At 35.4% G+C, this 17,050-nt stretch overlaps 1 protein-coding gene across 1 annotated transcript in view; it reads left to right on the forward strand.

Annotated features, from left to right (window-relative positions):
- Window positions 1-3,867, forward strand: part of LOC106459302 (NAD(P)H-hydrate epimerase-like) — an 11,236-nt gene extending 7,369 nt beyond the window's left edge. Inside the window, exons 3-5 of the mRNA XM_013918913.2 lie at window positions 74-332; window positions 1,906-2,019; window positions 3,446-3,867. Coding sequence (XP_013774367.2) covers window positions 74-332; window positions 1,906-2,019; window positions 3,446-3,450 — 378 coding nt within the window. The 3' untranslated portion in view covers window positions 3,451-3,867. The remainder of the gene's footprint in view (window positions 1-73; window positions 333-1,905; window positions 2,020-3,445) is intronic.
- Window positions 3,868-17,050: the final 13,183 nt, after the last annotated feature.

Consider the following 17,050-nt stretch of genomic DNA (forward strand, 5'->3'; position numbering starts at 1 on the left):
AGCCGTCTCCAGCCATTATTAGTCTCAAAGTGGGTTCCTCGTCACCGTATTTTATATTTGTTTCTTCTTTTAGGGATATGAACCGTCCGTATTCTATCCTAAACAATCTAATAAACCTCTGTTTAAGAGCTTGACTAAACAGTGTCAAGAAATGGAAATCCCCTTTCTATCATTCCTCCCTGATGCTCAGCTCATAACAGATTCATACAATCTTGTCGTGGATGCATTGTTCGGCTTCAATTTCAAACCCCCTGTGCGGCCTGAATTTGTTGAAGTACTTGAAAAATTAAAGAAAATTCATGTGCCTCTGTGTAGCGTTGACGTCCCATCAGGTTTGTGATTTGTCTTCTAATAACAAAAACGTTAATCTTATCTCTTGAAATTAGATTGAATATTTTTTTAAAATTAAGTAGTATTTTTTCCAAAAGTCCTTAAATATAAAAATATATTTATATTACGTATTTGTGTGTATATTCATATAATTTGAAAGTTTGCTTTTTACGTATTTCCAACAACCTAAAAATGCTTTGGTATTAAGTAAAACATATTTAGTGCTTCGCGTTCATTTAGTTTAGTAAGGTGAGCGTTTCACGTTCATCTTGAATATTCAAACTTTTCAAGCGTTTCGAGCTGTGTGTGTTTTCAACAAGAAAATATTAGTCATAAAATGTGACTAAACTAGTTTCGCTTTAGCTAAATATTATTCTAGGTGTTTCCCTTATTATGTCATATGCGCTTTCTCGTGAGAAAGATTTCTATATAGAATAAAACATCATGTAAAGGAGGGTAGCGATATTTTCCACTGGCGAGCTCAAGTGATACCTTAAGGATATTACAACGCTAACAATCAGGTTTTGACATTCGTGATGGGCAGAGATAGATAGTTCATTGTGTAGTGTTGCATTTAACAACAAACAAATAGAAACAACGTTTGAGGATATATCGTCCCTCTTTCTCTGTTGGAATGACATGGTAGTGCATGCACACAGAGAGGATGGAGCTATAGAATCCTATATATATATAATGCTATGCTCTCTCTGTCTGTGAGAGGTTATTTTAGAAATTGATTAAATTTGGTTCAGGTCTAGAGCTACTATAAGCGCAGTCTATTGTCCAGTGCTCTTGTCAGTTTAATTGTGTTTATCCTTTACGACTTCACGTTGTGTTTGTGAATTTACTTGACCACAGACTCCTTTCACAGTTTTGGAACTAGCAAAACAAAACTTGGTAAAAGGACTCAAGGTTACCCTGGGGTGTCTTTATCTATATGGTGTAGCTCCTACAAATGGGTACGGGGGAAGCTGAAATGTGCTCAGAAGGTCACTCAGGCCGGATGAAGGACAAGGAGTAGGGTTTTATGGTCGCTGACGTAGGAGTGTTATGTTCCTGGACTTGATCTGGAGCCTGAATTTGCCAAGAACAAACGTGAAACATTCGTTCAGGTACCATAGACGGATGTCACAACGAAGTATGTTTTGGAGTACGGACCCTCCCCCTCTTATAGTAGCTATAAAAGTAATTGTGGATAATGGAGGAGCTTGATCTGTGTATTTGGGCCTCTGTGATTCATGAGGGGTCTTTGAATCCCGTGTACAGGTATTTTATGATAGTTGTTAATAAAAATTACATTTCATTTATTTTTTACTTTGTATCTGGTCTCTTTCTTCAAACGCCATCAGAACCAGATAACTCAGTTTAACTCCGCGATATATTTCCTGACGTTTCCTAGTCTACTGCAACACTATTGTTAACGCTAAGGTTATCAGTACACGTACTAATACCATACTTTCTTAGCCCCCCCCCCCACACACACAAATAATAATGATAATGACTGAAGTTCTCCTTCCACTTCTAATTTATAATAGGTTCATAAAATGTTTACGTATTTCTTTGCTCTTTCGTCAGGTTGGGACATCGAAAATGGAGATCCCGAGGGTTTACAACCAGAGTTTTTGATCTCTTTGACTGCTCCCAAGAAGTGTGCCAAACTCTTCAAGGGAAAATACCACTGGTTAGGTGGTAGGTTTGTACCAGCTAGCTTGTTGGCAAAGTTTGAGTTAAATCTTCCATCTTATCCTGGTACAGAGAATTGTGTTCAGCTACCAACACCATTATTCAAGTAAAATTAATGAAATCTAATGAAAACATTGTTCTTCTCTCCTTTTTTTTCGCCACTTTTATATATTAAAGTAAATATTCGTATTTACCTCTTTGATTATATCACAGCTTTATCTGCCTTTTAATATTCATCTAGGATTTGGGCATTACACAGTTATTGTGAAAAAAGCATGTGTATTCATAAAGCATGGCTCATAAAGGTTTTGGGTATTTAAAGTCTCCAATCGCAATCAAATTGGAGATCGTTTTAAACAATATTTGAATGTTATGGTTATGTGAAGAATTGTCAATTACTGTATCAAGGGTAAAGAATTACTTTCAGAAAGGAAATTTTTTGTTTAGAAAATTTCAAAATAGTTTATTCTTAGATGTTAATGAGGCAGTTGTGTGATTCGAATCTACTTCTTGGTTAACTATCGGACAGTGTGTCACCAGACTATTGTGCCTTTGTCATTCGTTTTGTTTTGTCAAAGTAAGATTTTTATAGCATTATAATTTATTTATTGTCAGAACTTATTACACGGTCTAAGAACAGCTGAGGTGAAAACTTACGTTTTAACGATTTTGTTATTGTCACCAATTCGCAAAGTAAGCATGTACATTTCTAAGTCGTGTTACTCAATTAAACAGATCTTGAACTTTTACTTTCTTTTTCTTTAATTACAATCTGATTTCAAACGAAACTGACTGAAAATTAGCCATGAGAATTATATTAAAAATGTAATTAACTTGAGAAGAATATTAATTATGTTTCAGATCCAAATGTTAACAATCACCCAGAAAATATCATTAAAAAAGTTAAACAGATATTTTTTTATTACGAACTATGTTTATAATAATTAACTGAACTGAAAAGTAAAAGAAGTTATAGGTAATTCGGGTTATTATAAAAGGGTTTTTATTATATTTGAAATATGCGGCATAAATGTACATTAGAACTTATGTTGTACGTTTCCAGTACTAGATGGCACTTTAGTAAACCACCATACCTACCTTAGAGCTGAAGATTTATTGGCTAGAAGAACATGGTACAGGGATTCATACAGCTGTCAGAAAGTTGGCATACCTAATTTTAAATTCACAAAGAAAAATATTATTACACTACACTACAGCTTGAAGTTATATTAGAAATTTATAAATGAATTGTTTCAGGATTTAATTTAAAACCAGAAAACTGTGATTTCCTCTTGCTTAACCAGGATACTAATCTGTTTCTTGTGAAATGTAATCAAATTGTGTTGATTTGAATTTAAGTTTGCGAAAATGTTTTTTTTTAATAAAACTAACGTAAGCATAATTCAAACGATCCACACTTCCATTTTTCTAGCTTAACGCCCCCCACCAGTGGCACCGCAGCAAGTCTTCGGACTTATAACGCTAGAAACCGGATTTCGATACCCTGGTGAGCATAACAAAACCCATTGTGTAGCAAACAATTCTAGAAGAGCTACAAACGTGATGAAATATATGGTCATGAATTTTAGAAATGTTTGACTCCTCTAATGTATGGTCAAGAATTCTGGATATGTTTGTCTCCTCACAAGCGCCTACATAATCTCAAAATATATCTCCGTAGCTTTTTTTAAATTCTAACAATCATTGTGTTCGATAGATCTAAATTAGTTTAAATCAGTTTTTTTTTGAAGAATTCAAATTAAGGTTTAAAGCAAACGTTGCCTCGTATGAATTAAAAGTGCTGATTTCATTCAAATTACAGTAGCATTATAAATAAAGTCATGACCAAATTTATTGAAATCAGTGCCATTCCTAGCCATCTTTATTCATTGAGGTTATCTTGTTAAAGTTTGAAAGTTATATGTAAAATCAGATTTCAATTTTACATGTATACACTATGATTGAAAAAGTCGATTGAGTGTTTTTTTTTCTTCAATTTAATTTTTAAAACATTTCTTGCAAAACAACCAGTCTAGTAGAATTGCTACGAAAAATATCAGAACCTTTCGCGTAATATAAGTATTTTTGTATATTACTTAGGCACTCTGTCTGAAGGACAACTTTGGACATCCCGATAGAAGATACATACACTCGTTAGGCTTACTTGTGTGTCAAATGTATAATAATTTCACTTTCGTTGTATCTAGTCTGTTCTGGATATAGTGGGTAAATGGGTATTGTTTTCCTGATACTGAATAGGGAAAACATTATATATTTAACTAAACCTGAAACGTATCTATTATGGGAAACAAGTCTTTACAACCGATCATAAGCCATTTGGTAATGAGTTACACAGATATTCAACAGAAACATATCAAGTATTTGCAAAACGCAGGTTTCAGAAATGTTATGCAGAGAACGTGAACAGCAAAGAAATACAAACACCTGGGAGAACAAATAACAAAAGCACACTTTATTCATACAGTGAGTAAGTTGTTTGGGTGTAACTTATTAACTGGCTTGGTTCTATTCAAAGCAAGACTCTAACTACCTGCTGGGATGAAGGAAATTGCCAAAACACATTTGAACAGGACAAAGACAGTAATTAAAATTGTGCACGTCCGTGTAGGATAGGAACAGAAAAAAAAAAGAATAATACAGTATAAAACATTAAAATCAAACCAGCGTCCTAGTGCGGTATCCCACAACCTATAGATTGCTTAAGTCAACGATCGTTCCAAATATACGTATTAAAGAGAGATCAACTCCAAACTTATACCTCTGTACTTCACCTGGTTATGAGTATGATCCCACTGCAAGAAGTGATGACACAGGAACAAGCAAGCAAAAGCTTACGGAGCTTGGATTAGTGCAAGTTTAAGATTTTTGAACATCCGGTTAACAAGTGTGTCATAACTACATGCAGAAAACGTGCACGATAATTTAGCAACAAAAACAATCTGAATATAGCTAAATAAGTATATATTCTGGAAGGGTGTAATTGACAGTTTTTTCAACTGCGACAGCAGAAGTCTCGTTGAATGTGTGATGTTGAAAACTGAAGTGATGTTTTATTTTAAACTGACGATCTCATTAAGTTCATCAAAGAAGTATAATAAACGGCTTAATTAACAGTAGTAAAATATTTCTAAGTATACAAATACCTTCCAACTATAGGAGATTCAAATTCTAAGGAGTCAGGTTACAGTAGAACATTAAAGCTTTCTATATAAATGTAATCATGAAATGGGAACACAGATTCTCCAGAGGCTAACTGAAAATCTAAAGTTTTATTCGAGAAGTCTGGACAGAGTACAAAGTCTGTAAAAGAAATTTTCACAGAATGTGCTCATTGTGTCTTCCCTCATTATTACTCAGCCTATCAAGCCTATCTGTAAATGAAGCTACTAAAAGTGTCATCTGTTCGTTAAATCCCGCGATAAACTGATTTTATTCAAATCACAAATCTTGTATTATTCAAAGAGCAAGGGAGAAGAAAATAAAAGTAACGTTGGTATGCTAGAAAGACAATTTAGTTATACAATATAGTAGGGTTTTGTAAGACCAGTTACCATCTCCAGACTCTCCAGAATAAAACTTATCGTTCTCAATACAGTGTATGTATTTGCTAAAGTTTTGTTCCCTGTGACAAGTATAGTTTTTAAATTGTAATCGTTTTAAATGTATGTATTCTTTGTAATCACGCTGTATTTCATTAAGTTGTTATACATATATATGCATTATAATTTTGCTGAAGATGGTGGGGAATTTTCTAACATTTTCATTAACCTAAACATCCCCACACAGGAGACTCAACGGAATGTCATTTGAGCATTATTATCATGATTATAAATGCATCTTATACGTTGCTTCTTTGGTATGCATTTTACTTGAAACGATGTAGAGAAGGACAATTAATAATAGAAATCACTTCATCAAAATAATTGACGAACGATTTGAATTTCTAATTTCTTAGTTATGATAAGGCAAAATTATTATCAAACATTATTCTCTGCTTATTGTTATGCAAATCAAGCATTTGATGATCAGTCATGTGACCTGAACATGCTTCTCCATTCATTCAGTCTCCGTTCTTTAAGGAAATGTGTCTAATCAGTTTAACGTGGTTGGAATGGGTATTACCATATATTAGCCTGAAGTCAAGGGGAATTACTCCAGCATATGGTAGCACAAATGCCTGTAATATACGGTCCCTATAATATATAGCATTAGTAGTAATCTTTTACAGGATGTGGAAGTCGTTGTATCCACAAACTCCTATTCCTGCCCACATCATACTTTCAAACTGTCATGGGCAACATGTTCTTGTATAAGAAATGGAGTTGGAACTGGTTCTAAGTCTTCTCCAAACGAACCCATGCTTTTTAACTTACTGCATAGATAAATGAGATTCTTGTAAAAAAAAAAAGAAACTGCTCCACTAGTCATATTCTTGGCATCATCGTATAACGAGTTGTTTTGTGCCTTGCTGGGAGTGAAATACATCTCACTGGCGTTTCACATGTATACTTGTCTTGTGAAGTTTATTTGTGATCGTCTGTAAAATTGATTTAGCTGCTGTTGTGAACATCTGATCTAGTGTCAGAGCATGCACCTTATGATTATGGCAGAATCAACAAGTGGCAGTAACATGTTTGTGTTGTGGATGATCATCTGCCCTGGCCATACATCCGAGCAGCTGTAAAATTAGTTTAAAAGTGGTTCTAGATTCTGCCAATGACACTTTGAGATACCTGGTGACACTTCACAATAGTCTGCTTCCACCATTGGCCAGTTTCCATTTGTCCGATGGTTCTACACATGAGTGAGTCGTCTTCTGTGAGATCTAGCCATGGTTCATCAACAAGTTGGAACACTTTTAACTCCTCGATCCACTTTAAAGTGACGAATGAGACGAGGTTGTGTGAGACCACTAGATATGTATAGTGTAGGTTGAACGGTAAACCATTTACGTTTCAGATTGAATTTTAGTTGAACTGGGAGGGGGGTGCAATATTTTATACCGGTAGTTTTTGTCTTTTTAGAGTCGTAATATTACAAATTACGATTACTCTGTAGTGATTTTGTGCTTTGTTTATAGACTAACAGTATCGGGTTTTCTATAACTAATTGTGTTATCTAGAGTAGGATTCATATAGTAACTGGTTCTTTCATTACTCTAGCCCAATCTGAACTTTGGATTAGACTCATGACGGCCAATCTAATATATTTACAAGGAGGAACTTCTTGCTCTTGTCTTTCCCTCTTAGAGCAGAAACGGTTCGATTCCCTCACTCTTATTTAATGCGGTTTCAGGAATCTTGTACAATAACCTTTTTTAAAGACACTTACTTATAAGATATCTAACATAAATCCACTATGCAAACTGCTCTTTTCGTGAATTTTCATGCTCGATGATAGTAATTTAAATTAGCTAAAGTTTTGTCACTGAGTTTGCTAAAATAATTGGTAGGACAGTTCAAGTAAATATTTGCGTATTAAAGAACTGATATCATATTAAATTTTCCACTAAGACAAAGCTTTCAACAACACCTTGTCTAAAGATAGCTGACACGAGCATGAGAGAAGTATAATATTATGTGTAATATCCACATGCACTGGTTTTCTTTCTGCCTGCGAGTAATTTTTTGTTAACTTTTTTAAAGTAATTATTTTATTTGCTGTAATTGTGCTGTGACGGCTATGAGAATTTTAAGGTTTCGAATATTGCAAAAATAATTCAAAATTTTCGAAACCTTTGACATGAAAGGTCATTCACATTTTTTTGGAAACTTATAAAGATAGACATATTAGTACTAAAGGCTTTACTTTCTCTAGAGATCATACTATGACTGCATCCTTTACTTCTCAACAATGGTTCTGCAGAGATATTTCCATAAGACCAGGCTTCTTTGGAGAACAGCCATATAATGTTTTCCTTCTCCTCTTGTTCATAGTTCCTGGCACTGGCTGATGTCTTAGGTTTAGGACTTCCAGTTATGTACTTAAGAATACATTAAAACTGCATCAAGAGACTACTACTATGTAGTGTAATGAGATCAATATGATTTCAATTTCATCAGCCCATCTTTTTTCCTGAGAACAGTCATCGATTTTCTCTCAGGTATAGTTGGAAGCTTTTGAGGCTTCAGCAACTTCAAATCCTCTTTTATTATCTTGTTAACAGCACCATGAGATACGCCTACTTCATTACAATGGCTTTTTTAGGTCAAAAGGTTCTCTTTTATAACATAGTCCTCACTTTACAGATGAGGGCGTTGGTTTTGACTAGTTTTCGAACATATTGCTGTCTCAAGCATTCTGCTGGGCGAGTTTCCATTGGCAATATTGAAAACTTCCTTCCTCGAAAGCCGTGCTTTTTGATCAACATTTTTTAACAAAGAATTTTTATCTCTTAAAAGAGCGATCGAATACTCCTTCGATCATCTATCAAGTTTTGAGTCATTTTATACGGTCGGGCAGTACGGTTTATTTCTTTATGCAGAAAAGATCTCTGTCTAAGATATGGTAGTAGCTCGATAACCTACCCCACATTCGAAGGGAAATATTAGGTATATTAAATGTGTTTTCATCAACTGTAAATGAGTTGCAATGTAATAAAAAAATTTTAAAATCTTTTAGTCATTTTTTAGTTTGTTTTTAAATAATTGTTGGAGTTTACGTTTGGTAACAATATTTGCAAGTTTGTAATAAGGTATAATCTATTTTTTGAAACCAATTACGTAGTTTCATAAGTTATATATCTAGGTATTTTTACATCAGTGAAGCTTATATTTATTTATGTGACATCTAAAGTGGGTTATTACACAGCTCTGATTTCAAATAGTTAATGGACAAATTAAGAGGAATGTGGAAAACCCCTTTACACTCAATCGTGATTTTTAATACGAATGTTAGGTAAACTGGTCTCGATTTCATCTCCAGTTTTTGGCATATAACGTTGTAACATCAACGTTTTTAGAAAACATATATAAATAGCATTTCAGATAGACTTTTGGATTCTAGTGTTCAACGAAAATTTCCTGGCAGTCATTTCAGACAGACAAAATCGATCTTTTTGTAATGAACACACAAAGAAGGATGTGGAAAACACATTTTCGATCAAGTACAAACATCAGGCCTATTGGTTTCTAATGCTTCACCAGCTTTCGACGTTCACACTGGAGCATAAAATTCTTGTATGGTTAATATTACAGGTTCTGAATTTTTATAATATGCCCGACACAACAATTTCTACTGTAACACACTTCTATTAAGGACAGCGATATCAATTTGGACAAACTTTCCTCAGACCTTCTACTACATAAGGATATATATTTCCAAGACCATGCTTAAGCAAACCAAAGATCGATGAGAATACAATCGGATAACTTCATAATTAGCAGAAACTTTGCTGTGGACTTAGTCCTGTGACTTTATCCTAATGTAGTTATATAGTTATATCTTCATGGCGTTTGGTTAGGTTTGTTTTGAATTTCGTGCAAAGCTATACGAGGGCTATTTGTGCTAGCCGTCCCTAATTTAGCACGGCCAACTCTTGGGCTACTCTTTTACTAACAAATATGTGGATCTGACCGTCACATTATAAGGTGACGGGGATTCGAACCCGCAACCCAAAGATTGCTAGTCGAGCGTCCTAACCACCAGGCCATGCCAAGCCACCTTCATAGCGTCTAGAGCATACAGTAAAGACATTTCAGCTTGTATAATTGATGTCATGGCATTCTTCTGATACTAACTGGTCAACCTTTGCTTTATCATGAATTTTACTTACATTTCCTATTATAATAGCAACATGAGACAACCATAAAGCCTGACGGACAAAACGTTCTCTGTACAACGTCAAAAAGTCCATGTAACTCTCCGGCCAGTTGCACATTACCCATTTCATATATTTTAAACACATGCAAGGTCTTGCCCAATGTTGTAACAAACTTCCATTTCTCGTGTGCTCAGTATTTTTTGTGGAGTTTTCTGCAATTTATCACCCTCTCACCAACCTTTTAGTCATTCAAGCTTCATCCCAAAGGCGAGACCTTCCACTGAGAATTATTTTGCACATTGTTGTTTGTGCTATATACAACTTGTTAACAATCACTTTCTGAGTAGAATACTTTCCTAGACGACCATTCGTGAGCTTTTGCAATGCTATTCCTGCTTGTGGTGAGATGCTGTTTGTATGTTTTTTTATATCTTTATGGTAATCCTTGATGTGATGAGATGCTGCTAATATGGTTTTATATATTGATGATATTTCTGCATCTGGCGAGATGCTGTTATTGTGGTTTTGTATCTTCATGGCAATCCCATATTCTTTATGTGATGAGATGCTGGTTTTAGCCTCCATGGCATTCCTGCATGCGGTGAGATGTTGATCGCGTAGATTTATATCTTCATTGTATTTCTTTAATGTGGTTTTATATCTTCTTGGTAATCCTTTATGTGGTGAAGTACCATTCATGTGATCATATATCTTCATGGTAATCCTGCATGTGTTGAAATGATGTTAATGTGGTTTTATATGTTCATGGTATTCCTGCAAGTGGTGATATGCTGTTCATGTAATTTTGTATCTTCATCGTAATTCTATATTATCCTTTATGTGATGAGACGCTGCTCATATGATTTTGTATCTTCATGGTAATTCTATAACCTTTATGCAATGAGACGCTGTTTATGTGGTTTTATATCTTCATGATAGTCCTGTGTACAGTAAGATGCTGTTAACGTGGTTTTTTATATCTTCATGGTAATGCTTTATGTGATGAGAGTCTGTTCACGTGGCTTATATTTTCATGGTATTCCTGCATGCGATGAGATGCTGTTTATTTGGTTTTATGTCTTCATGATATTTCTGCATGCGATGAGATGTTGTTAACGTGGTTTTGTATCTTCATGGTAATCCTTTATGTGGTAAAATACTGTTCATGTGGTTTTATGTCTTAACAGTATTCCTGCATGAAGTGAAATAATGTTCATGTGGTTTTATGTCTTTATGGTAATCATTTATATGATGAGATGCTGTTATTGTGGTTTTATGTTTTCATAGTATTCCTGCAAGTGGTGAGGTGCTTTTCATTTGGTTTTGTATCTTCATGGTATTCCTGCATGTGGTGAGATGCTGTTCATGTGTTTTTATATCTTCATGGTATTCCTGCAAGCGGTAAGATGCTGTTCATGTGATTTTATATTTTTATGGTTTTCCTGCATGTGGTGAGATGCTGTTAATGTGCTTTTGTATCTTCATGGTATTCCTGCATGTGGTAAGATTCTGTTTAATGTGGTTTTATATCTTCGTGGTAATCCTACATGGGATGAGATGCTGTTAAGGTGATTAATATCTTCTTTATATGGTAAGATGCTGTTCATATTATTCTATATCTTCAAGTCCTGCAGGTGGTGTTATATCCTCATGTTCTGAGCTTTTCATGCCTACTTATTCAGTGTGTTAGATACATTCTTCTTTGATACTGATGTGATCCAGGCTTTTCATCACTTTACTGTTTCACTGTAATAACGCCTTTCTTTGGAAATGGCTGTGACAAAATTATCCAGACAATATCCATCAATGGAAGTAATGTATCTTAGAATGACCATGAAATTGTTGTAAACCTACAATATATAGGTACACTGGTGTCCAACAGATAAGAATCAAATATTCGTAAAATGCACGTTCTGGGGTTGTTAGGCATAGAATTATAAAGAAAACAGACAGAAAAAAAAACGAGTAAACCAATAATGCTAAATCTATATTTTTGATAAAGAGTTTATGTATTCTACCTACTGGTTGGCTTCTTGTTTCGTAAAATGACTTCTTTCTACATGCTACAGTCAAAAAATACATAACTCACGCTGTCTCGCACAACTATCTAAGTAACCCTGAAATTAGCTTACCTTGCTTCATGGAGTAGACACAGGGTCAATCTAATACACGTGTTAGATATACACGACTGTTTCCTTTTAAGTTTAATGTGAGTGTTATGATTTATATAGTTTATATTGCACGAGGGTTAAACTTAGTTATTTTTCGAACCGATGGTTTATTGCAAGTTTTGTTATATAACTGCTTACGAATCATACATTGTGTAGTTCAATAGTTGTGAACTGGTGAGTGTCTAGTATTGCCTCATTTTACTAGAATCTTCTGAGTTTTTCTAGTTGCTTTAATTGAGTATTATTACATCATAATATCTAGTAGTGGGTGAAATGTCGAGGTATAAATACGCATCGAAAATTTAGTTCGATGGCTAGATCGAAACTGCGTGATTTTAAGTTTAGCCATAAATAGCATATAGTGACGATTTTTAAAGTGAAATTATCACAGGCTGTATTGTAATAACAAAGCAGGCAGAATAATTCGTCTTGTCAATTGTGTTCTAAAGTAACTGAACCAGCCTATGTGGACTTTGACAAAAACGAGACAATTATTTAAAGCTCTGGATACAACTGTGATAATCAACAATGTAAGAAACATTTATATATATATTTGACTTGTTTTAATATATCATTTTAAAACAAGTGACTAGTGTGATGTTTGTTTATTGTTGAAATTTATCACCAACAATGCATAGACACCTACTGTAAACAATCTGGCCCATACAGAAAACATGGAAAAGGTGAGCCAACCAGGATCTACAATAGTAAATGGCAGCAGAAGTAGGTATAAACAATAGTGGCAAATAGGCCTATCTATGAACAGTTGTAGTGGTGGCGAAATATTGAAGAGGTCAAACTACACTATATAACCATGTAGACTGATTTTGATAAGTGGATAGAGAGAGGAAAGCGACTTGGGCTCAAGGATGTCGATCTATAAGAGTTTGTTAAACAACAACAAGATCTAAAGAAGAATGGCATTGGTAGAGAAGAGAAGAAAGAAGACAAGGAGAGACTGGAAGTAGAGATAATAAGAACACAAATTGAGAAAGACGAAAAGGAGATTGCCAAGCTCACCAAACACAAAAACAGAAGACCCAAGAATGGCAATGGGGTAAGGGCCAACCGACCCCAGCTGCCCAAATTTGATTAATAGAAAAACGAAATAGATGCTTTCCTGGAGAGCTATGAAAGATTCGCCCAAAATCAGAACTTGGACAAAGGTGACTGGGCAGTCTGTCTCAGCTCCATTCTCACAGGAAAAGGCCTATAAACGTATGTTAGCATGAGATCAGAAGATGCCATGGACTGTGATGAATTAAAAGTGACCTTACTGAAATGCTATAAACTTACTGAGGAAGATTCTCACCAGAAGTTCAGAGAAGTCAAAGCTGATACTGGAGAAACTGTATTTCAGTTTGTGGCACATACACGGCGATACTTCACAAGGTGGACTTACATGGCTAAGTGTGAAGATAGTTTTGAGGGACTGGCAGATCTAATAATGTATGAACACTTCATGATCACCTGCTTCACTGACATGTCCCTGTTTCTAAAACAACAGAAATCTCACCATAAAACAGCTAGAACTACCTACAACGATGGTGCTGGCAATAAACAAGAAAAGAGTGACTGTCACCATTGATGCTGCTGCCAGAAGAAACAGAATAGAGAATACTCATCAGAATTACCACAAGAAGGAAGTGCTATCACTATGATTAAATAGAGCATGATAGGTGGTCAGCTCAAGTTAGCAAACGGGTCAACAGTGCCAGTGGTGATAAGAGCTTGTAACAAACATTGAGAGGTGCCAACAAACCACAACACGTTGGCAGGTGAAGGCTATGCTGGAGACAAGAAAGTGAAAGTTCTATGAGACACTGGGTGCAGCAGTGGAGCAGTCCTGATGGCCAGATGATGGGAAAGGTACATCTGTGTGTGCTGATTCAAAGGACAGTAAGAAAATTTCCCATAGCAATAATAAAGGTGGACACTCCATACTAATTGGGAGACCTTGAGGCCATGTGTATGAAGGCACCCCTCTATGATTAGGTGATTGGCAATATACCAGGAAGTAGAAGTTTGGAGGAACCAGACAGCAAGGAGGCTGATGAGGTATCTGCAACAAGGGCAACCAGTATGTGCCGACAGTAATCGACTATCAGACACATTATCCAGAAGCCAGAGCACTGTTAAAGATAGAGACAGAGAGAGTAGCAGAAGTCCCGCTGGAAGTTATCTGCAGACTAGGCTTTTCAAAATAAGTCTTGAGTAACAGAAGGACCCAGCTGACTTCAGAAAGATGCAAGAGGTGCGCAAGCTCAACAGCACTAGGCAGCTCTTTACTACCCTGTACAACCCTAGATGTAATGGACTTTGTGAGAGAGTCAACAAAGTCTTAAAAAGCATTCTGAAGACCATGTGACTGGTATAGGTACTTGCAGGCAGTATTATTTGCTTACCAAGAAGTCTCACAAGCAAGTACAGGATTTTCACCCTTCGAGTTTCTATACAGAAGAATGGTACGAGGTCCGATGCAGATATTGAAAGATCTGTGGATAGGGGAAGAAGAGTCAGAAGTGAGGAACACATACCAGTACATGCTAGACCTCAGAAAGTGAGTGGAGAAGATCTGTCAAGTTGCTTGAGAAAGTTTGTATGACAGCTGGTCTGATCATCAGACCAACTAAGCACTACATCAGTTATTCTGTGCTAGACCTTGTTGGACACAAGGTGGGCGACTGGCAGATAGCCATGGAAGAAGAAAAGCTAACCCACACACAAGATGTGCAGCTCCAATGGCCAAGCAACGAGTCCTAGGGTTAATGGGATACCATAGGAAGTTCATCTCAAACTACACTGAAGTCGCTGCACCACTAACTGACCTGACCAAGAAAGGCCAACCCAACAAGGTGAAGTGGGAACAGCCGAAGCAGATGGTATTTCAAAAGTTGAAGAACATGTTAGGAAGTTCACCAACCCTTAGAATGCCAGACTTTAACAAACCATTCAATATTTTGGCCAATGCATAAGACATTGGAATTGAAGCAGTACTTCTGTAAAAACATGTAGATGGACTGTTTCCCATAATGTACATGAGTAAATCGCTGTTGAGTAGTGAGAATAATTACTCTGTAATTGAATGAGATTATCTGGCTATCATATATGCCATCCAGAAATTCCAGAACTACCTCTATGGGAAGGAGTTCATGATCCAAACTGACCATTAGCCCCTTGCATACACCAAGAGATACAAAATCGACAGTGCAAGGATCATGATGGGGTTTCTGTACCTCCAGAACTACCATTTCTGCACTGAAACCATCAAGGTGACTGCAAATGTTGACACATACTTTATGAGTAGACTTTGTGCATGAACTGAAAACAGTCTTCGTATACAGTATAAAAAAATTGTAAATATTTTGCTTAAAGAGGGACTTATTATTAAATAAACACAACTGTTTCCGTTTAAGTTTTATGTGAGTGTTAGGATTTAGATAGTTTATACAGCAGAAGTGTTAAATTTAGTTATTGTTAGAACCGATAGTTTGTCGCAAGTTTGTTTATGTAACAGTTTACCAATCATATGTTGCGTGGTTCAATAGTTATTGCATCATATTATTAGAACCTCCTGAGTTTTCTCGTTGTTTTAATTGAGCATTATTGCATCATAATACCTAGTGGTGTGTGAAATGTTCTAGTCCTTTGTCAATGTATAAAAACGCGTCGAAAATTTAGTTCGATAGCTAGATCTATGCTGCGTGATTGTGAGTCTAGGAATAAAAAGCATATTTTGGTGATTTTAAAGTGAACTTATCACAGGCTGTATTGTAATAACAGAGCTGAGGGAATTTTCGTCTTCTCAAATTATGTTTTAAAGTAACTGAATCAGCCTGTGTGAACTTTGACGAAAACAAAACAATTAATTAAAGCTTTGGATACAAGTGTGATAATTAATAAACAGTGTAACGAACATTTGTATATACGTTTGACTTGTTTTAATATATTATTTTAAAAGAAGTGGACTGTGTGCTATTTGTTCATTGTTGAAATTTATCGCCAACAAATCACAGACACCTACTGTAAAGAATCCGACCCATAAAGAAAACCTGTCAACACGTTTCCATGAGATAGCCGTTGTATTACGTAATCGTTTCCCAAATGAGAGAATTAGTGCTTGTTTAGACTTTTGTATATTCGGTTTACCTGAAAGACGATAATAACCTTCAGAAAACCTGACTACGTTTTATCTAAGTAAAGATTTATTATAGACTAAATATGGAAGAGTAAAGTAGTACGATCTTAATATCCTAATAACAAACCAAATATAGATACAAACATGTCACCCATAACGCCGCGAATCTGCAACGAAACGCCACTGTATTAGTATCTAATTAGTCCTCATAAAGCGTGTTTAACCATTCGTAATTAGCATTTTAGATAAACCTTTGGCTATTGTAGTTGACAACGTTAATTTAAAAACACTAAATAATTTTTAATTATAAAAACTTATATCAAATGTTGAGGACAAATATTTTCGTGTATTGCCTTATTAGTTTACAATACTTGTCACATTGAACTAATAAAAAAGTGACGATTATAATTTATAAGTTAAATGGCTAATTCCCTACTAGTTATCCACAGTTAGGTGTTTAAATGGTAACATTTTTGTTCGGGTTTTCATTGAGTAAAATAACAAACTTTTTTGTGACAACTTTGAATAAGATAACATCTGCTAAACCATTTTTTCAAATAAAACTTTCCATAACTTTAGGGTTCGATTTCGTGCTTCAAAAAACGAAATGAAACTCCCAAAATGTTGTTTTGGTGTTAATGAAAAGTCTTCCCCAAAAAAGGCTACGTTTTCTCAGGGCATTTCCATTCTAACCAGTTATTATTGACTTGCACTGTACGAATTGTTCTTTCATGACATCTAGAACACTGTGCTGTAAGTATACCATTTCTGCATACATTTTCTCTTATAAATAATTGCATTACTACTGGTATTCATTATAAAACCACCGATTCTCATCACTACCTACATTTGGATTCTTCTCATACACACAGTATCAAACAATCAATTCCATACTCCCAGGTCCTAAGAATTTGCAGGTTAAGCAGTGAGGATGACGACTTCAGT

This window comes from Limulus polyphemus, unplaced genomic scaffold (assembly GCF_000517525.1).
Source record: "Limulus polyphemus unplaced genomic scaffold, Limulus_polyphemus-2.1.2 Scaffold589, whole genome shotgun sequence".
In the NCBI taxonomy this organism is placed as follows: Eukaryota; Metazoa; Arthropoda; class Merostomata; order Xiphosura; family Limulidae; genus Limulus; species Limulus polyphemus.